The sequence below is a fragment of the Corvus cornix genome, chromosome 11, assembly GCF_000738735.6.
Source record: "Corvus cornix cornix isolate S_Up_H32 chromosome 11, ASM73873v5, whole genome shotgun sequence".
In the NCBI taxonomy this organism is placed as follows: domain Eukaryota; kingdom Metazoa; phylum Chordata; class Aves; order Passeriformes; family Corvidae; genus Corvus; species Corvus cornix.
In genome coordinates, this window is record NC_046341.1 from 3,783,848 (window position 1) to 3,806,310 (window position 22,463).

A 22,463-nucleotide genomic window follows, 5' to 3' on the forward strand; every position below is an offset into this window, starting at 1 on the left:
ACTAAAAATATCCCTGCAGTTAGATCTATTTCAGTTGTAATAGGCTGAAAAAAAGAACCCAAAGCCCACCAACATTAATTCTCTGCTGGTCTGCCCATTTTGAAGAGGTTTATACTTTGTTGGGTGTGATGTACATGGTTCACACAGCACAAATCTGACATTCATTGCATCTTGCACACAAAACATTGCTCACTCGTGGTCATTAATATGCAATGGAATATCTCATTTAGGAGGCAGCTGTCCCTGCTTGGCCTTTATTTTACCATTTAGTCATAGCAAGGACTGATGGCACAATTATAGTTTGAGAACCACAAAGTTTGGTATCTGTGTTCTAAAAGTCCTGGACATTGTCCCAGCCTCTAAACACACACCTGCCTGAGGGAATTTGAGGCCAGATCCCAACCAGTGAGTGGTTTTGGCCTTTACTCATGGAATTGTACCCTGTCTTTAATTGCAGATGCTGCTCTCATACCACAGTCTTCTTCACTGCTGGTACCCAGGTGTTTCAACACCTGTCAGCATTAAAACATCTTTTAAAAGTGCTGGTTTATGCTTTCCTGTTATTTTAGCAATAGGACTGACAGGTAGTCAAATTAGCCTTTTGCATTCAACCATTTCCCAGATTTCCAATACATTTGCATTATTTCCTTCTAACTTATACAATCACTTCCACTTCCATAGTTTCTTTATGTGACCATTCCTCATTCCCAGCCCAGTTTAGCTTAATTCTGCTCTTCTTTTCTGCACATAAAAGAAAAAAAATCTTGCTTTTGTCTATAAACCGTCCATGTTTGGCTATGCAGATACAGTAAAACTTCTGGGAAAATTCTGTTTAGACTGTGAGTTCGTCAAGGTTTGAGAGTTCCTTGGCAGACAGTTTTGAGATGCGGTGGACTGCAGAACATGTTTATGTTACTTGACTGGCTACACACCACACTTAAAGATAATTGAAGAGTGTTCAGTGACTCACTAGGTGCCCTTTAAATTCAGGGTCAATGTAGTTTGGAGAAATTCAGCAATACCAGTAGGTCAAGGGGAAAAATTCAGGTAATAGCTCCTGGATTGTTGGTTTTGATAAAAATCCTTATATTTTCTTGGCTTTTCTCTTTTAGCATCACAAAACCAGCTGTTACACTAATGAATGTTAGTTTTCCCATCTCCCATGAAAATACATAAATCATGGGGAACTTCAATAATTGTGTTTCTGAAAGTCAGTCCAAAACCGGAAGGAAATAATATCTGTTCCCTGAACAAGCCAGGTTCTGAGAAAAGTTGCTGAGGGTCATATTGCCCTGTCTGACAAGCAACAGAAATTCCATCCATAGACACAAAATTTTGTGAATGAAATAAGGGGTCTTCAGAGCAAAAGCTAAACATAAGAATAAAAATTATTCTATAAATAAATCCATTTAGAAAACAAGGGGAAAGGTGTGTTAAGAATCATCCTTCAGGTAAACTCATATTTCTATGGTAGAAGTCAAAGGAGAAAAACTGAACTATTCATGTTATTAACAACGTTGTCCTTGAGGTAATGCAGAGAATTGAAACTTTTAATTACTGCCTTGCCTTCTTCCTCCTTCCTTGGAGATGAACACACTCACCTGCTTAAATTCACCTCCTCATCATTCAAATCTGAGTCCTTTCCAGTGACATTTTCACCAACACTTTTTACTGACAGAGAATATCCTCAAGATCAGCAGCTTTCTTTTTTGCAGGACAGTACATGTGTCAAACCTTCTTTAAGGATTGCACAATCACTGCAAAATAACCCTGTGACAGCAGAGAAATCTCTGCCTGTGGTATGGATTGACAGAGCCATTGTTCAGCTGCAGCTTTGAAGTCATTCTCACAAGGTGTTTATACCCTTTTACATACACTGAGACCTGGGGGAAATGATACTTACAAGGAGGAATGAAAAATTAAACACAGCTGTAGGTTTTAGTGGTAGTGTCTAACCTGTAATTTTCAAATGCTGGGAAAAGCTGTCTGGAAAGCCACCTTAGCCTTAGAGAATGAAGTGGTTGATTTTTCATTTTTCATAGAATCTCAAGTGAAAAGACCAAACCAGATGGATCAAAATATAAAATGATGATACCATGTAATACCTAGGTTTGCTCCTTGTGACATGGCACATATGTGGGATTATATTATTACAGCACAGAAATAATAATTTATTTTCATTTATCTGGAAAAGGCCAAGTCTTAGCTTCCTTTAGCTTCAGCCTGTCACTGGGAAATCTTTTCTCAGCTCTTGAAAGTGGATGGACAGTCATTATTTCACTGAGGGACATTATAAATTATCATAAACTGATTTAAAGCCCACGTAAAACAGATGAATCATTTCTTTGCACATTTTCAACTTTTACACATCTTCACTGGCTCTCATGAAGGAAGAGGAAACAAGCAGGTTAAAAGTAGTTTTGGAACTATGCAAACCAAGTCTATTGCTTGTGGCACTTGATTGTTCTACTGTAGGAATCTCATGGTGTGGAAAATTCTTGTTCTCTAACACAGTGTTTTCAACAAACTGACTCTCTAATTGCAGGAAAAAAATATAAAAAGTAACTTCTTATTGTGCAGAACCAAAAAACTTTAACATAATTCTACACTGGCAGGCAAATTCTTGGGCACAAAAGACATTCCCACTTTGAGATGGATAAAAATGAGAGGGCTCTGCTCTCACCTGATGGTCTGGTGCTGCAAAGTGTCCGGGTCAGTGGCGTTCACCGTTAGCACCACGCTGCCAATGGGGATGTTCTCTTGCTTGGACACTGTCATTGGGTTTGGGTGGAAAACTGGGCCTTCATTGACATCCTCCACGGTGATCTGGACGGTGGCTGTGGAGCTGGGGCCATAGGCTATGTCTGGGATCAGCGGGTCTTCATTTTCCACTTTGATCAGCAGCGTGTGGAAGGCCGAAATCTCGTAGTCTAAAGGCTGCAAACCAGAAAATCAGAGGGCAAAGTTCAAAGACAACACTTAACACTTTTTCTTTTAGCCCATTGCAAACTTGCAGATGGCAGAATTGGCCAGCAAGGGACAAGAGCATTCCCAGCATCTGGAACTTGGTCAGAGTTTAGGATTAGACACACTCAGTTCTAAAGGGCATCAAAGATAATGAACATAATGGAATTAAAAAACCCATGGAGACATCCCTCTGTCCAAGAGCTTACATTTTTTTTTGCCATGCCCCGTAGACATAATCCAATTCTCATATATACGTGTTTATTTATATGTAGCATGTGTTAAACAAATGAGTCACACTCAGGAGATACTCATTACAATAACACAAGCTGCTTTCATAACTTCTGTCTTGAAATCAAAGGCACTACCATGGAAATACATACATTTCTCTCAAGAATTGAAAATGCCTCTTCTGAAGCCAAAAAGAGAGAGTTCTGGTACAGGCAGCAAACAGGGCTATTTTCTTTCTTTTTTAAATTTTTTAAGTTTGAGACATAGGATTGTCTTCATACAAGCAAAGTAAATTTTCCTATGAGGCTTCAGAAACGTGGGACCAATCCACTTTAGAAATGTGGATTCAGTCTGAATCCATGCCGCTTACTTCCCTACTATTTGCGTGTGCTCTCTAAAACGTGAACAAAATGGGGCCCTTGAATTCTAATCGTACCTTCAGCCACAAACAGAACTTTGTTGTCAAGTCTCACTATTAATTGTGATGCTTACTGCAAATCTGGCTGTTATTTAAGCACAATGGCAATACAGATAGGAGCAGGCAGTCCTTGTGACTAAAAAAATAAGGTTACTGTGACAGAAGAAGTGGTTATACTCATAGTTTGGACAGGGACTGGCAGCCAACTTTATATCTTTGAATAACCTATCCCTGCTGTGCCTTGTTTTATGCAGCGAACCAAGGGGATGAACCTTACAACAACACAGGGCAGAAGGGAATTGTTCTTACCTTGACAACAGAGAGCATTCCCTCATTAGTCTGGGGGTTGGTGTGGATCTCAAAGCTCTGCCCTGGGTTCCCATTAATGATGGAGTAGACAGCTCTCCATGCCCCAGTGGCGGGGTCGTCCCGGTCACCCACAGTCAAGTTCACTATTACACCCGTGACCCCCTCCTTCACTGTGGCCTGGAACTAGGAAAAAACACAGAGGAAATCATTACTATTTCCACTTAGTGACCACACACACATCCACAAAATATCCAAGGCAGCATTAATTATTTACCCCAACAGGAGGAAGGTGGAATCCTTGACCGAAACGGAATGTTATGGGGTTTAAATAATGCATTCTCACCTATGAAATATGAGGTAGCACATTTCAGCTGCTCTCCATTTAATAGATGGCAGATAAGCAGCGATGTGATAGGAATGGAGCTGGGGAAGATTCTGATCGCAAGGAGACAGTTCAGCTCATATTCCTGGAAAGTGAAGCATGAAAATACCTGCAGTGCTGCAGAGCTGCATATACTGCCAGAAAGGGAACTGAGGGAAGAGGAACCTGACTCATACTGACCACTCTTGCCTTCAAATCTACTTTTATTTGCAAACAAATCCAGTTTTGCATTTCACACTCTTTTTCTCATGAATTATCCCACCCACATTCATTTTTCACTGCACCGTTATCGAGGCACAAAACAGGTCTCACAAAAACCATTCCCAGACCATTTTTTGGAGGGCTTGCCCTAAGGCACTCAGAAATAATTGGACCTCATGCTACCACTTTGTGTGCATAACTAAAAGTCAGTGCTGCCTTCTTTTTGCCATGGAAGAATTTTTTGTGACCTTGTGAAATGTGTTGCTGTACGATTCGACCAGCCAAGCCCTGTAAGAAAATTCTAGTTTATTCTCCATCATTCTTATTTATGTAGGAAAAACATTAAGCAAACCATTGGAAAAGCTTGTAAGGGTCAGGCTTAATAACACTCCTCACCTTTCAAGTACTTGGGGCTGACGTGCTAAAAGCACTGTATATAAGAGTGATAAGATAATACCTGCTTTAGAGGTGGATAAACCAGGCTGATAAGAGACCTAATCCTGAGAAGTGCTGAACATCAGCACTGCCGTTATAGATCATTAGGAAATCTTAGCATTTCTAGGGATTAAGTCTTCAAAAGCCCAAAATTACAAACTTTAATGACACAAATAGGTTTTGCCGTGCTTGCACTTCTTAAAAGCTGCATCACTCAAGGGCAAAAGTCACCCAAGTGGCTTCAAGACCTGAATAAACTAAATGTCTTTTCCTCTGTCTTACAGAACATGAGAAGTCACAGCACTGCAGAATAGTTTGTGAAAATACCGAAACCAGAAAGTGGCATTTTATTAATGTATATATTTCCCAATCTGGACAAATAGGAGGTAAAGTGGATTTCCTCATACAAAAATAAAGAAAAGATGACTATGTCTTCCCCTGTGTTCAGTTTTCTTTGTTTTCCTTCTTTTTTCAATAGATTTGGCTTCCCAAACGCTTTTTCAATTTTTCTGTATAATTTGAGTATATGCATTCAGTTTAAGCTTTCCAGCCTCAAACCTGATTTCATAAAAGGATGACATTAACAACTGGCTATTTCTATCTTCTTTGGTGTATCTAACAAAGAATTTAAAGATTCTTTTGATCTTGATAGTTAGTATGTAACAGGTTGTGATTGAGCTTTGTTTCAGACAGTTCATTAAGCTCATTTGCGGTTTAATTAACTCTAAATGATAATACAACAATATTTTCACTTGCTGTGAAACAAATTAGAAGGAAAACTCTATTAAGAATCTTGGAAATAACAGAAGACTGATTACCAAGATTGTGTTCCTTCCAGCTCAGCCAAATGCTGACACTGTCAAGCAGACTTGGATACTTACTCTGACTGAAAATAACCAATTAGCCAATAATTGATATTTTTATATTGTTTCATATTGTCTCAACTTGAGCATGCATAATATGAGACACCAGAACCAAAAGGGTCAGAATTTTTCCCACAAGTGTTCAGTACCCAACAATTTCCATTCAGCTGGATAAAAAGGTGACCAGAATTCACAGAGCCCAATAAAAAAGAATCTAACCCTTAGATTTGACCGGGCATCTGCTCCTAATTCATATTGATCCTTCGGAAAAATCTTTTCCTTAATCCTCCACTCTGATTCAATTAAGTGTTCAATACTCCCTGGCTCACCTTGGGAATGGTAAGAGCTGTTAGGGTAAAACATTTAAAGGTATGGCTGTTTTATTCAGATTCATTATTGTGAAGCCTGTGAGAGAAATTTACTATTTTTACCCCGTCGATGCCAGACTGTGATGGAAAAGGTTGCCATGATGTGCCAGTTAGTTCAAAAAACACGGAATGTCAGGCTAAGGGTATCTAAATCAAGGATATCTCAGCTGGGGTTGGCTTTACTTCTGCATCCTTATTTTCTCCTTATTTAGGAAGAGCCCTCAGTAACTTCAGTTGCAAAGAGAAAGGGCACATGGACCTGCTGGGGGCACAGCACTGCTGAGCTGCTGACTCCTGCAGGTCAAGGAAATGCCAACATCCACAGGGAAAGGCTGTGCCAAGCCAAATAATTCCAAGTACAGTGGTACCCTCACCCCAGCATCCTTCACATTCTGGAAACAACCACAAAAACACAGATATTTGAAGCTGCCTGGAATGTTAGACTAAAATCTGTTCAAGATGGATGGAAAAGCAGAACGATCAGACCACAGAAGTTGTCACAGAGGTCTACTCTAAATTTATAATGTGAAAAGTGCAATAAATCACAGATTTCTGATTGCAAAAGACACATATCTACTGTGAAATAGCGTGGCCTAGAAAAATATTGTGTCTTTTATCTAGAAGGTGAACTCTTGCCTGTTCAGTCACCTTTATATAAGGAATAGACTTCCCAACATTTAGAAAAATCTGTTACACCTACACTGAGTCCCTTTCAAAAACAAAAGTAAAAAGGGAATTTAAAAACTGTGAAAGGGCAAAAATAGGATTTAGATTTAGAAGCAGAGGAAAAATAACCAAGGTTCCTCATATTTCACAGTGAAAGGTTTACACTCTCAAAGCACGGTGCTTAACTGGGAAAGTCTGAACCAGTGCTCTAAAAGAAAAACTCCACAGTGGCTAACACAAATAATTGGATCACAAGTTAATTGATTTTACTCATTTTAAATATCTGCACATCCCCTAAGCACCACTATAAATTAAGAATAAAGTAGATGAGTTCAGTACTTTATTTAAGCTGCTATCATTTGGACCCATTTTAACACTAATAGCTTAGAAGGTGGTGCCCTGGGCCAGAGTGGGTTTGCTGGAACGGGCTGTGTGCATTTCCTGCTTCTGAGTATTTGACATGTGAAGTTAACCTGCTCTGTGATGTGCCATGCTGTCGTTTATTGTGCTTATCATGCACACAGCCCAGAGATTTTAGCAATTCTGTCATTTTTAAAGTTTTAGAAACATAGCAGAGGAAAAAGACACGGTTCTTCTTTTTTCTGTTTCCAAAATCTTGTGGTAAAATACACAGAAAACGGACTGAAACTTAGAAGGAAGCAGTGAGCAGCAGTTAATGGGAAACTGAACAATTTTGAGGAAATATAGTGATGGATGTAGATGAAGTGTGTGAGGCTTGTGAAGGTGCACAAATAGAGTTCCAAATGTAACGAGTTAGCAGCGTTTGCCATCGCGCTGGACTGATGGGAAGCAGATAAGGACACTGGAACTCTTGTGAGGGATCACCAGTGTGGTTCCACGGGGCATGGAAGTCCTGGAGGGTGACAACAAGCAGCTTCTATTTCTTACAGCACAGGAGTCAGTAAAGGGATGGCAGGGAGATCAGAAATGTTCGAAACAACTGTGTTCAAATACAACTCTGAGCAGAGGAGAGAGTCTCAGTCCAACAAACTTCCCTGGATCTTGCAAGCTGAATTTAGTGGTTGTTTCCTGCTGGAGCCAGGATGTAACACTGAGCCAAATCCTCCTCCAGACTGAGCTCTATAATGAGCTGATAGGACATTGCAGTGGCAGCTGTCACTGACAGAAAAATTCCTCTGGATGGTCTCAAGACAAGCCAGTCTTGTCAGATTCCCACCATGGGGCAGGTACACAAAAAGATCACTTTGCAAAACGTTATCACCTGAGAATCCAGGCACTGACCCCACCTCAGCATCAAACATAGCTGGAAATGGTACCCAGACCGTAAGAAAATCAGATTCTTATCTCACAGCCTCATTTAAGGCCTCTGTAGTAAATGAGACTCTGTTTACTGATTTCTCAGAGCAAAGAGATGAACTTAACTGCATCAGAATCATCTGAATGCCTCCTGTCCAACAGCAGCGTGAGCAGGCTGGGACAAGACCATTGTGAAGCCACTAAAAAACTCTCTCAGAGGGGCACTGACACCCAAATTAAAGAGCTGCCACCAGCAGCAAACACAAAGCAAGACAAACGTGCCTGGGGTAGGTGATCACTACCCAATGGCTCATTAAGATTCTGCATGCTGTGATTCCCAATCAGGAACAAACAAATTAAAACTCTGTGTCAGTTTGCATTTATCAGGGTGATATTCCAGCGGAAGGTATTCTGTGCTGCTATCGTGTTTGTTTCCTCTTCTATATATCAAAAAACATGGAAAATAATGAGTTGTATTAATTCATATGTCTCTGTTAGAAATTCCACAGAGAAATTGTATTACTGCAATTATCTCCCTCCACTGAAGCCTACTGCCTTTGTGACCATATTTTGTCTAATTTCTTGAGAATGTGATGACAAGCTATAGAATCTCTCGCAACCTCTTTGCTCTTTGTGCCTTTTCCTTTGCACGCTGTCATTCAGTACATGCACCTGAGCTCCCAGGATTTATTTGCTCATAAAACAACGTATTTTCCATAGCTCTGTACCTGGAACATCTCCAAGTGCAAATGAATTTTCAGAATGGTCGCAAAGGTTTGCATTCTGGATCAATCAGGAATGAGAGTCTCATAAATGTCAGAAATGAGCATTTCTGGTGGAATTCAGTGGGATGCAAAGCCCAGTTTGCCAGAGAAGGATAAACCAAGCCACTGGTGCTTGGAGCTCCAAGTTCACAGGCAGGGGAAGTGCGAGGAGGAAATACTTGGCACAACACTTGTGCATAGACCAAAGTGGTGCTGCTGATTCTGCAGCCACCTTCCCTCCCACCCCAGGAGCCCAGGGTGCTGCCCCAGAGGGCTGGAAAACTGCACCTGAGCAAAATCAGTTTATACCAAACTCTCCACGAGAACAATTTAATGGAAAATGGCGTGGTCAAGGTGAATTGCAACCCGGTGTTACATTCTCCCTGATCTCCTCTACAAATGTGGAAGGTTTTCCCTCAAGACTGCACACAGCCTTTGCTATGTGGACACAAACAGCAGCTCTATTTCACTACAAAAATATCTGTATTAAAGTAATGGATTAAGTTGATGTAAGCTGCACACCAAGCAACACATGAAGCATTTAGAAAGCCATTTAGATGAAAGACACTACATAAATATAAAACATTATCATGGTATGACAAGGATTTGATGGTGTAAACGAGATGCAAAGCAGGAATTATAGCTGTGAGTCACCTAAACAGGCTTTATTATTGTCATTGTCTTACTGCCATAATGCTGGCTTGTAAGCACTGTGTTATTTCTTAACTGAAAGTGTTTCTTTCAGCTCATTCTGTATTTTTTCTGAGCACATCATATTCTTCCACCTCCCTGGTGAAATTACAAAAGGAATTCAATTGTATCTTAGAAATAAAAAACAAAACCAAAACCAAAAACGTTTCAAATATATGAAATTGACCATAATAATTTTGGATGCATTTTCAGTTTTTAGTTCTGAATGATTTTCCACAGGCTCTGCATTGTAAATGCCTTGTGATCTTTCAAGGCACACACCAGTTACTTTACAAAGTAAAAGTAGGACTCAGTAATGAAGGACTGAATGAATATTTTTGTCTGCAAAATCTTTGTCTGCAAGTCTGCAACAAGAGCAACCAACCCAAAAGATCGATTAGGTAAATGGAAGGCTCAGGATTCAATTCTGCCCACTGTAGCATGGCTCTGAATTTGTGCCTTTTTATAGAAAAACACAAACATACTTAAAACCCTTGATATTAATCATGAATGAGCAAAAAGGGGAAGTTTCAACATGGCTTCATTTTGTTCTGCTGTTCATCAACCTATTTGGAAAAGCACTCAAACAAAGAAAGAAACAAGAACTTATTAACCAGGGTCCAGGTGAAAGTCCCTCTGGGAATAGTTTTCCACCAGGTTAAAGCCAAACTATTTATGGGACTGAGACCACTTCAGGTATTAAAATTCATGAGTGAGTAGTAGTGGGTTGGAATACAAAAATAACAAGAAGGAAGGAGAAGGAAGGAGAAGGAAGGAGAAGGAAGGAGAAGGAAGGAGAAGGAAGGAGAAGGAAGGAGAAGGAAGGAGAAGGAAGGAGAAGGAAGGAAGGAAGGAAGGAAGGAAGGAAGGAAGGAAGGAAGGAAGGAACTGTAGGGTTGCCAGCATGAAGGGTCCCTTCTATTCCCCTTGCAGGTGCCATAAATCTTAGAAAACTTTGGAGGATTGACAGAATAAGATCCTCACAAGATCCATAAATTAATTTGCAGAATTTTCTTCCTGTTTCTTCCCCACAGCAGTGCTGAAAGCCCATTCTGAGCTGGTGCTGGTTTCAATCCTCTCATTTATGGGCTCACAAAAGACTAAAAAGCCACTTGGGGACTGTAAATAAGTGATGGTGAAGGTTGCTTGAAAAATAGCTGCTTTTTGGAATTATTTTGAAGACTTTTGTTTACACAAGATTCTGACCCTTTCTCAGCCCAGCTCAGGGCCTCACTGAACAAAGGCAAAAAGATAATTCTAACATGTATTAATCATATGCTGAATGCCTGCTTCAAAGCCTGTTACCTCCAGGTATACATCAAATGTCTGAAGATTCAGAAGGAAGACAAAGATGCTCTTTTTTTTTTCCCTGAATATATAAATAATTTAGAAATGATTCATTCTTTTCTACCTATAAACGCAAGGTGAATTCAGTTCTTTTTCTGGAATAAATCAAGTACCCACAAATAATTGGACACCTCTAGAACGATGGTTGTATCATAGAAAAAAAAATACTCCTTCTCCAGGTGGACAGAGCACAGTGAAAGGTCACTGTATTTATTACATTTAAGGTACTTTTGAGAAAACCTCGAATAATAATGTTATTTTCTGAGCTACAAAAAATTCCTTCACTGCAGGTAGAACAAACCTTATGTTTAAAACAACAGCATGAGAGAAATGATGATCTGAGCACGGCTGAAGGAGCAGACTACACCTACTCACCTGCCCAGGGAGCAGGGAGAGCTCTGCCTTTCACATTTATGAGGCCTCTTGTGCTGAATTCAGCCAAACCAGCTCCTCTCATTCCTTCCTCAGTGCACTTCCCATCAAGGGCAGTGTTAGCCTGCATTCTTGCTAAGATGCTGGATGTCTTCTTTAAAGGAATGAACTTTAAATAAAATACACCTCGCTGGATTTTTCTATCTTTTTCCTCCACCGGATTTGAGGAGCACGAAGGTTTTGCAGGATTTTTTCCCCCACTTATCCTAATGATGGAGGGAAGGGAAGGGAAGGGAAGGGAAGGAAGGGAAGGGAAGGGAAGGGAAGGGAAGGGAGGAAGGGAAGGGAAGGAAGGGAAGGGAAGGGAAGGGAAGGGAAGGGAAGGGAAGGGAAGGGAAGGAAGGGAAGGGAAGGGAAGGGAAGGGAAGGGAAGGGAAGGGAAGGGAAGGGAAGGGAAGGGAAGGGAAGGGAAGGGAAGGGAAGGGAAGGGAAGGGAAGGGAAGGGAAGGGAAGGGGCCTTGTAAAATGGTCCTTTTTCATTTTTAGCAGAGACTTGTTCATACCCAAGCCAACATTTCAGATGCTGACAATGAACATCTGAACATATATGGTGGAGCTTACTGATACTGCCCTACTAAGAGGAAAAACTGGAAGTCACCTGTGACTCATTTTGCAAGAATTCCTGCCAGTCCCAGTTAGAGGTGGGATGCATTTACTCCATGGACCCTTAAGCAACAACTTCCTCCTACTTTTTCCCAGAATGCCACATTTTTGGGGCCTGGACATGGAATGTGTTCAGAAAACACATCCTCTTTCACTGTTGCCGTTCTTCCCTGTACCACGAAGGACTCTTAACAGCAGGAGAGGTGAATTTACTCCACTCTGAACACCAAAGTGGTTGAAAAAAGATTTTTATGACTATATATATTATTATTATTATTAACATTAACATATGGAGGGAACACTTAATTTGCTAGAAATTTTGGAAGATTGAGGTGAGTGAAGGAGAAATTTCTCTAATGGCTTTAGTCTACACTCAGGTATAAATAAATGCAATGTGGCCTCAGCACTGATGGGCAGAGAGCCATGCAGTGATGAGACCTTCAGCAGATGCTAATGATTTTTAAATTATTATCATATTAACCTCTAGGAAGTAGACAAGGTACCAAAACTGTATTTTAGGGCTGTACAAAAGCACTAAACTAATAGAAGTTAAAAAAAAAAACCCCAACACACAAAGAAAGGAAGGTTTCCTTCTAAATAGCTGAAAGAACAAAAATTTTCTGTAAACCTCTTGTTCATCTCTTTTGGTACCTTAATATTTCAAGACTGAACACGAGTTTAAGACTCCTGGTCTTTGCAGAGAGGTGGAAGTTGCAATGAAAGTGAGACTTTCTCCATGGCAGAATCTTTGGCCTGGTAGAGAACAAGCAGCACACGCTGCCAAATGAGAAATCCTGCCTCTTGTTCCCTGGGAGGGCATTGAATCCAAAGAAGGGAGTTATTCTTTGTGCCAGTTTACAGCTGATCAAGGCCCAAGCTGCCGACAACAGATGTTTTGACAGTGGTTAAAGTTCTTCACAAAGTCTTTGGTGGGCAATGCTGAGCAGCCCCACTCCAAGCATTCATAGCAACTTGTATCTCCAGAATATTTCAGCTACAAATTTCATCAATTCCCCAAACTTCTGGCATTTTAGGTTGTGCCAGCTGATGGGGATGAGATGCCCTAGATTTACAAGGCCCTCCAGCTGAGAGCTGTCTGAAGTTATCCCAGTTTGAAAACTCTATTTTGGAAGCAGATAAGAACTCTGCAAGGTTTCACACTGTTCCAGTGGAAGCAGGAGGTACAGATGGAAGTTTACAGGCAGCATAATCTGCAGTGATACAGAATCTGTCTGAATTTTAAAAATGAAATCTCGAGCCAGCATTTTGTTTTCTGTGAAAAGCTGAGTGGGGAGAGGAGAATTTGGGCTGAACACTCCATATTTCAATCCATCTGAACACAATAAGTCTTCCAAGTCTGCTGACAAAGTGATGAATGAAGTCTACTGCACATAGTTTCTTCTACTGGATATACATGATTTTTTTTTTTTTTCCTCAAATTATCCAGTCTACATCCAGTTGGCTCAACATTCATTGAGCAAAACATTACTGCTCTATCAAAAAGCTATGATACAAGAATAATCATTTAAAGATCAGAGACATAAAGTGAATTTTCATGATTAATGATCTTTCCTTTTCTGTTTTCCTCTCATAGCAAAAAAATCTTTATTATATCCTGAACATCCAGGTAAGCACCGAGCACTCATTACCCAGGATGGGAACAACAAAGACCTAGGGCCTCTAACCCTGTTAGCAGTGAAAAATTCCTTTTCCAAGCTCAAGAGTAAAGAATAATAGATATAAATGCAGCAGATTTGACTAATGACTATGGGTGATGTGAGCCTCCCCATCCAGGACTGTGAGGAGAGCATTCCAAAGGCAGCCAGGGGAGCTCGCTGGCAGCTGGGATGAACCTGCTCTGGGAACACTGAGATTTAAGCATGTTTTGCAGCAACAGATGTATGGTCTGGCATTGCACAGCTGTGAAAAGGTCAGGAAAAATCGCAGCTATGCTAAATGGATTTATTGCTTTCTGCTTTAAGGCTACTGATGGTCTCCATCTCCCACCACCCAGCTCCCATTGCCAGGGCTCATTTCATCTTTCCTTGGGAGAAAAACATTTGTGATAAAGGCAAATGAAACATTCCTCTTGTAAGTGCCCGTTGTGTGCTTATTTCTTGCCTAGAATGGCACAGAGGGAACATTCAGGGCCCTTTCATCTTCTCACCGGTAATTTATGTTTTCCTACCCAAACGTTCTGTGTACACACATCCTTCTGGAACACAAACACCCCTGCAGCCTCAGCTGGATATGTTTTGTGCAAATGGTTAAGTATCCATTTGTTTATTTTTGTTAATAAGGATGATAAAAATGAACTAAAGGTATTTTTCTATCCTGATACTGAATTCGCTCAGAGCTGTTTGGAGTTTGGGGATGACTGGCAGTGCTCCCCAGCTGATGTGTCTGAGCACTGAGAATTAGCAGGCAGGTCAAAACAGGCCAAGGTTCTACACTGCTGTTCTGGACAGAGAGAAGTGGTCCACACCCAAATACAGAGAATCAACCTGTCAGACCTGCCTTGGGTGGGCTGCAGGGTCACCTGAACGTGGTGCCTTAGAGCAGCTTTCCAGTACCTAAAGGGACCCTCAGAAAGGCTGGAGAGGGGCTTTCTGTACAGGCATGCAGTGACAGGACAAGGGGGAATGGCTTTAAGCAGAAGGAGGGCAGGGTTAGATGGGATATTGGAAAGGAATCCTCCCCTGGGAGGGTGGGAAGGCCCTGGCACAGCTGCCCAGAGGAGCTGTGGCTGCCCCATCCCTGGAAGTGTCCAAGGCCAGTCTGAACAGGGCTTGGAGCACCCTGGGACAGTGGGAAGTGTCCCTGCCCATGGCAAGGGGGGATGAAATGTTCTTTAAGGTCCCTTCAACCCAAACCATTTGGTGATTTTACCATCCTCTGAATGGCAAAGGGGGCTGTCCCAGTGGCACACCCTGGTTGTTGTTCCTGTGAGGGCCATCCCTGTAAGGTGTTGCTGGGAGGTGAGAAGCATCACCCCAAGCACAGATGTGCTCTTGGTGGGGCTGAGTGAGAGCAGGCAGCACAAGGCACCTACACAGCCACTGGTCACTAGAACTGACCCTTGCTTGGGATGCCCAGATTTTGTACAATTCCTTCATCCTGATCCCAACTAACACTGTGGGGTGCCTGGAAGTCCTTCAGCAGCAGTTTAATTCCTCTGAGTCCAAGCACACCAAATGTCTCATGCAAATAAAGGCAATTCCCAGGAAATACAGGTGGCACCAATAAGATACAAAAGAATTTGGTATCATCTTCAGTTTATATCAAAAAGCTTTTCCGCAGGGTTGGATGTTTATCGAATCAGGACATGTATGAAGAGCACGAGTTTATTAAGAGACTGTGCCATTCCTCTCTTTTAAGACTGGTTCTCCTTTTCCTGCAGAAACCTTCATATAATGGGCTCATACATCTGCATCAGAATTGCCACACCGAGCTCTTCCCAAGGACAGCCACTACAGGAGGAATTAATTGGATCCTAACACACTTTTCTAGATACAGATTTTTCACCTGAGCTTGCCAGTTCTAGGGGAAATCATTTTAAGGGACAATAAATAGCACTTTATTTCTGTACACAGCAGTGTGATATACTGTAAGCAGCCACCCTTCCTCCCCTTGGAAGGCAGAAAAATGCTGTGCTTGCAGGTACCTCTGAAACATCTCCTATTTCTTGCCTCTGAGTAAGCTCGTAATTAGAGTAAAAACATGAGGAACCATTTCAATGGAGCTGTAAAACTCCAATGGGAGGGAAAAAAAAAAATCTATTTGAGGTTAGAACAAAATCCTTTTTTAATCTGGCTAATGCTACTTTTGTGCTGATGCTGATCATTATATTTATGACTAACTGTGGGACATTCCAAAGCGTTGACACCTGACTTCACTTGCTAGAAAAGCAGTCACTTGCAGATATTCAACTTGGTGATTAATATGTAGATACCTAATTTTTAGTGGATTAAACCATGTTGTATCAATTTGGTGGTCTTTAGGATTTATAATCAAACCCTGATGACATCTGATTAATGCCAGCACAGGCTCCCTGAACCTACAATATTCTTGCTCCTTTGGAGCTCAGATCACAGCAGGCTGATTACCCCCTGATTATCCTGAGTAACTGGGGTCAGAGGTTCACTGGCACCACAGAACACATTTAATTCAATCAATTCAGTTAGTGAAGCAGTTGGGGGAGGAAAAAAAAAAAAAAGATATTCCAATTGCTGTAATATAGCATTATAAAAATTGCCCAGGACTTCTGTGCTCCAACTGATGAGCTTTTTTGTTTAATTTCTAATTTAGTATTCTGCTGGGGTTTGCAACTTCAATTACTTGTGATATTTTCACTCAAAGTTGGGGGCACTCAGCTTCGAGGGAGGAAGGAAAACCAGAGGGAGAAAAGTTGCCTGCATTAAGCTGGAAAATAACCTTTGTGACAGCCACACACACGCTGCCATAGCTCAGCTGTGGCTTTCCTGGTTACACTCTCTACCAGTAACTCACAAAATCCTCCTGGTTCTCACCACATGTCCCTTTAGCCACTGCCAGATTTTTGCTCTCCTTTCACTTCTGGTGGATTTTTAATATTGTTTAGCTGAGAACCACTTCATTTTTCCTGTAAGCAGAGTGACTTTGATCACTTGTGACACAGCACAGTCCTGATTTCAGACAGCCCAGAGCCCTCGTGGGTGCTCAGAGGAGCTGGGGAGCTCATTAAAGACTCCACTCTGTACCTCAGCCACCTGAAACACCAAGTGCTGTGTCTGAGGTGAAGCACAAAAAAGCTCCTCTTACTGCTCCCTGAAAACCTCGAGGCACTTCACGTCCAGCAGCTCAGTTTGACTCCTTCTAATGAGGTTTGCATCCTATGTAATGATCCTGAGTCTGCTGGTACACAAATATTCCTTATTGTGCGTCCCGAGGCTGCTGCCACAGCCAGACTCTGCCTTGTGACCCCGGGCTGGGTGATTGTCACAGCTCCAGGGGACTGGTGATGGTGGAGAGCCTGCTCAAAAGGGGCCACAGAGGTTCTAAAAAATGTAAGGGACACCAGATACAGTAAATTTGGACCTAACTTGGAGCTTCAGGGCAATGAAGAGGGAGCAACACACAAAACCACGTTCTCAAGGACATAAACATGACCCCAGATGATGCCAAGGGCAGGAGGAGGAAACGATCAGCACGAGCATCACCTTTGTCCTGGCAAAGGACTCCAGGTGTTACAACTCCCCGTAACACCCTGACCACAAACACTGGAATGAAACCAACTTTATGGCCCAGAGGAGTAAGGAAATGGTGAGAGAAACAGCAGGAAAAGGGGTGGGAGCTAAGAAAGGTGTATACAGCAGTTTTGCATCTGTCTTCTTATCACTATTGACAATTTTTCTAAGTTGAAGAATATTTATTTTCTTGCTTATTTCAGTAATTCAGTCAAAATTAATAACGATTCTTGGATTAGGATGAAATTGGATTAGTTTTCAATTTTACTAACAATAAATTCTTGGCTTTATATATAAGGTGGGCTTCCCCTTTGCCCATCAGCAAGATTTTGAGTGTAAAAATACAGCATCAGGGTTAACCACTACCTGCAATGCTTCCTTAGAAATTAAAGCATCTTTCCTGAGTAGAATTCTTTAATAAAGGAAATGAAGTCTTATACCTCTGTTTTCTCTGCAAGCAACAGAAAGTTGCAATTTCATTTTCTGCTTGCCCACAGAGAAGATCCATTTTCTGTATGTTCCTTTGGGGTCCTTTGGAATGAAAAATGCTATATGGTTATAAAACATTCTCTTAATGAAGCTCACTCTCAACTATCCCTGGAATTGATGAATTTCCTCCTAAACCCCTGTGTACATTTGCCCACGGGACAAACCCTGGCACAGCTGTCAGGATTCCTTGCCTTAAGAGAAACCCAGAATGGGAGGTGCAGGACAGAAGTTTGGTGCATTAGAGAAGATCCCAGTGTGCCTGAATGGGACATAAAGCTGGGGAGCCTATAGACAGTGCCTATAGAGCCCCACACAGTGCCTGCAGGCTCTCCTTTGTGTGTGAAATATTATCAGCCTGTTCCACTACAAAATCCAGAACAAATAAAAAGACAACACCCAAATGACTTAATCAATTCTCCATATCCAACACAAAACCACGGGTAGAGAAGAAAACAAACAGCAGCAAAATCCCATCGCATCAAAGTCCTCAAAATCGATACACTCTTCTCCTCCTGTGCTGAGCATGAAAGAAGAAGAAACCACAGACAGCAGATGTTGGTTTTGTCACTTTCTAAGTGCTGGAAGAAAAAATGTGGACAATAAGGGCGATTTTATGTTGTGCAAACAGCAAAACTCTGCTGAGAAGTGCAAGAAGTTGCTCCACATGCAGGGCAGAGGCAGGAACTGTTCCATCTGCTCAGCTCTGGGGAGCCCAGGCTGGGTTAGAGCCCCTAATTCCTGCCCACAGTGGGGAAGGCAAAGAGCAATGGGAGAGGCAGAGGTCAAAAGCACACGGCCTGGGAAAATTCTGTGCAGTTCTGGATTGAAGGATTGTCTGGGTGTCACCTGCAAAGGGACAAGGCCACGAAGCTCTGGGCTTCACTGGAGCTAAAGCAAATCCTCACCAGAGATGAGATGAGGCAAAACGTCACCTGCAGGGAAGCTGAAGGACTGCAGAGGTTTGCTGGGATATCACAGAGATCAGATCACTGTAACCTCAAAGCTCTTGAAGGAAAAATAAGTAAATACTGGAAATTATACAAATAAGAGGGAGGAGTTTGAGGATATCTTGAAAACCCTTCCCTGAAAGTTTCATGAGAAGCCCAAATCCAAGAATCTACACAGAGCAAAACACATTTGCCTGATTTAACATTTATAAGGTTCAATGCTCATGAACAGCCAGGAAGCTCACTGGATTGTCATGAATTCTTTTTTCTGTGTCCAAAAACAGGAGATAGGAAAGAGTTTCCTTAAAGCCCAGTCTGAAACTCCCCATCATCCAAGACTCTTCATTATGCTGGGTTTGGTGCTGACAACTGGAGATACAGGGTGTGGCTGCAAAATCACATTTGCCCTCCTTAAGTGCAGATAAAAATTGTGCCTGTAGCTTTCCTAGCTGGACATGTCCCATTTTGTCAACAAAATGTAAGGAAAGGGGAGACGAAAATAACTCTGATCTCAGCTTGGGGAAGGATCCAAAGGGGACAAGAGTGGCAGCACTAGATATCAAAATTTAATTGTTTTGAGGCTGCAACGTGGCCACTGTAGCAAAACTCCTGCTCCACTTAGAACTCCTCAATTTTTATTAGTGAATTGAAACTCTTCCCTTGCAGTCCCACAGGAACAAACTGCTCCTGCCAAGCAGACAAGATTTCTGAAGAAAATCATGCTTTTAACAAATCTCAGCCATTACTTCATCATTTTCCTGAATTGTCTGGCAAAAAGGATTTTAAAGGCCTGCATATAAATCCTGGAGCAGCTATGAAATGAAGAAAGCAGATTGATTTGCATTCTGTTCCATTCCTCTCTTTGCCAAAGTGATCTTTATATAAAAAAAATAAAATTAAAAAGACTTAAAAACCTAAAATCTGAGCCTGAGAATTCAGTTTTCAACATCAAACCATTGAAATTTTTTTTTTATTTGCTTGCAATGTAAACCCTTAGAAATAGGGTTTACAGAAGAAATGCTGCCAGAACCCCCAGAACATGTCATCCACTCATTCCTCACATGAATTAAAGCAAAATGCCACCCTTGCATTGCCCACAAACCCTGCCAACAAATACAGATTCCGACAGGCTGAGAGCACCGTCTGGGGTTTTTATGCTCATTTTTTTCCATGGCAACATCTCTGTTCCACGTGCACAGTTTTATTCCCTCCAATCTCTGCATTGTCTGGTTTGGTTTATCCCTTCCAGGGAGCGCCTGCCACGTCTCCACGCTGCTGCAAGACACAGAAAGCGCATTTGGAGTGTCTGGGGCCAGCTGACACTTGCTCCTCAGCCATAAATTTCACTCCAATCACACGCAACCTTCTCACCTCTCCCACCTTACAGCCCTTAGCTGTCTCTTCCTTGGTTTTCCCCAGCCTCCAGCTGAGAAACTGCATCTCCTGCACTGGCACTGTAAATGCCAGCCCAAAAGATTAAAGGCAGCTGCTCTGCGCCACCTTGGCCTGTCAGGGACGACGTCCTTGGAGGCCACCTGCACAGACAGCAAGGGACTTTTCCACTCAGCTCCTGGGTGGCCCTATGCCTGGGTTTTGTGAATAGCCTTGAAGAGATGGGACTTAAATTGTATTGAGGGTATTTGTCTAAAGTGAATGGAGAGCATACTTCTCGTTTATATCCCCTGAGTGATAAATGCGAGAGTGGAATAGTTGGGTTTTTTTTTTCTAAGGCAGAGAAAATGGGAAACCAACACAGATTTCAGGCACATGAGAAATAGCTTATGAATTTAGATGATAGTTCAGCAGAAATAAATTGTACATCTGTTCATTCATTCTAATAAAGCAGGGAAATGACACACTGCTGGAGCCTTTGGAGAATGATGGTATTTTTAAATTATGATCCTATAATAGTAGCATTAACATTTGTAATGCTGCCCATACTTTACAAATTTAAGAAAAATAAATTTATGGGATAAGTGAGCTTCAACCTATAGTCTGGACTCTGGGCATTTTAAAGTGAATGAGGTGCTTCCTGAACACTCCCAAATTAGTTCAGGAAAGGCTCTACAACAGCTTTCCATGTAACACAGATAATCCTCTCAGTGAGTGTTGATAAAACACGCTTATTATTTCTGAATAAATAATTCAGATGTGCAACATGCAGCTGAATTTCTGCTGACTAGAACCCCAGTTTGCATTTATAGGCAGATAAAGAGCAGTGTTTTCCTTTAAAGTAGTCCATCAAAGGAACCAACAAGAAGCTTTTCCTGGCTGTATGGATGCATAGAAACATGTCCTACCTTCTGCTGAATTCAGGCAGGAATAGAACCTGCATCTCCCACAACACAGAAGTTAGAAATGGAAAAAGTTGTGAGGTGAATGCAATTGCTCCATTGTTACCATTATTTACAAACCTGACATGCAAATTTAAGAAATAAACCAGTGAGACTGCAGGGGATGGTGCATTTTGAAAGCTTATGTTTTGATTTTACAAAGCGATCTCCATGGGAAATAATAAATTAAGAGTTCAATAATAACTGCCGTGTTCCCTTTAAAAGCACAATTATTAAGATCATTAAAATTTCCTTTTAATCGATTGCATGAAAGCAATTGCTGCTGGAGTAAAGAGCATCTAAAACCGATTAGTTTTAGCAACTCACACATTGCTCTTTGATCAGCTGGGATAACCCTCACTCAAGGAAAGGGAAACAGGCAACACTGACATCCTTGAGAAGTGGAGAAGTTCAGTTAAAATCACATCTCAGAATCTGAGACCTCTTCATAACATCCCAACACTGCTCCCCACCAACACCAGAGGAGTGCAGGCTGAGCTGTTTGATCATCCCAGAGCAGAGATTTCCCAGAAGCGATGCTGGGAGCCAGCACTGCTGACAGAGGAGCCCCAGTGCTGACATCGCTGTGTTTACCCAGCAGCACATGAGAGTGTCCCTGTGCTCCGTGCTGCTCACGCCAGCTCCAGCAGGCAGCCAAAAACAACCTCAACAGGCAGTCCAGGTAAACAAGACTCTTTGTAATTTGGTTCTCTTGTGAATACAGGAAGATTGAAGAAAAGAAATACCCCTAGGAACACAGAGGCCCCCTGGGTGAACACTTCCCCTCCACAGAACCTGCACAGATTTATTGATTGGAACTGCATTTTAATCATTTGCCTGGAGGAAAGAAAACAGTTCCCAGAGACTGTCAGCCAGCCCCAGCACGGGGCATGATAAACCTGTTTGTGCCAGGAATATCAGGCAGTGCCTAAGTCACAGGAAAAGGACATTAAAGAGTTCAACATCTGCAGGCAAAGTTGAATTTATTTACTTATGACTTCAATTATTATTTAAGATGGAAAACTTGAAAAGGTCAGAACTGCTAAATCAAAAAGCCTGCCCTTCATTTGTCTTCAAACATACACAGGTTTTTTAGCTTCGTTCAGGACTGAATCAATTAATCAGGAACAGTGTTCTTTGTTTTCAAATGCCAGTTGTGTTATTTCTAAGTATGGAAATATATTGTGTTATTTCCAAATGGACTTGTTGATCTTCGAGCTCTTTTCCAACCTAAATGATTCTGTGGCTCTGTGAAACAGACTAGTAAATCCAGGTTTCATTTTTGTTTTAATCCTTATTAGAAAATGCAGCTTTAGGAAAATGAAACATCAGGTCTTCAGTTTAGGTAGGCAGACATCTGTGGGCCTGTGTTTCTATTTACATATATATATATATGTAGAGAAATCCAGATTTGCTTCCCAGTCTAATCCTGCACTCCCATCTCCGTGGAGCACTCCATTTGGATGGGAGCCACAGCTTGGACACAGGCAGTTAAGAATATCAATACTGCAGATAAAT

At 41.6% G+C, this 22,463-nt stretch overlaps 1 protein-coding gene across 2 annotated transcripts in view; it reads right to left on the reverse strand.

The window, feature by feature from the left end:
* Positions 1 to 22,463, reverse strand: part of CDH13 (cadherin 13) — a 447,757-nt gene that overhangs the window by 51,357 nt on the left and 373,937 nt on the right. For both annotated transcript variants that reach the window (XM_010403504.4, XM_019288275.2), the window contains exons 9-10: positions 3,923 to 4,105; positions 2,684 to 2,937 (exon numbers count right to left, since the gene is read on the reverse strand). In XM_010403504.4, coding sequence (XP_010401806.1) covers positions 2,684 to 2,937; positions 3,923 to 4,105 — 437 coding nt within the window. The remainder of the gene's footprint in view (positions 1 to 2,683; positions 2,938 to 3,922; positions 4,106 to 22,463) is intronic.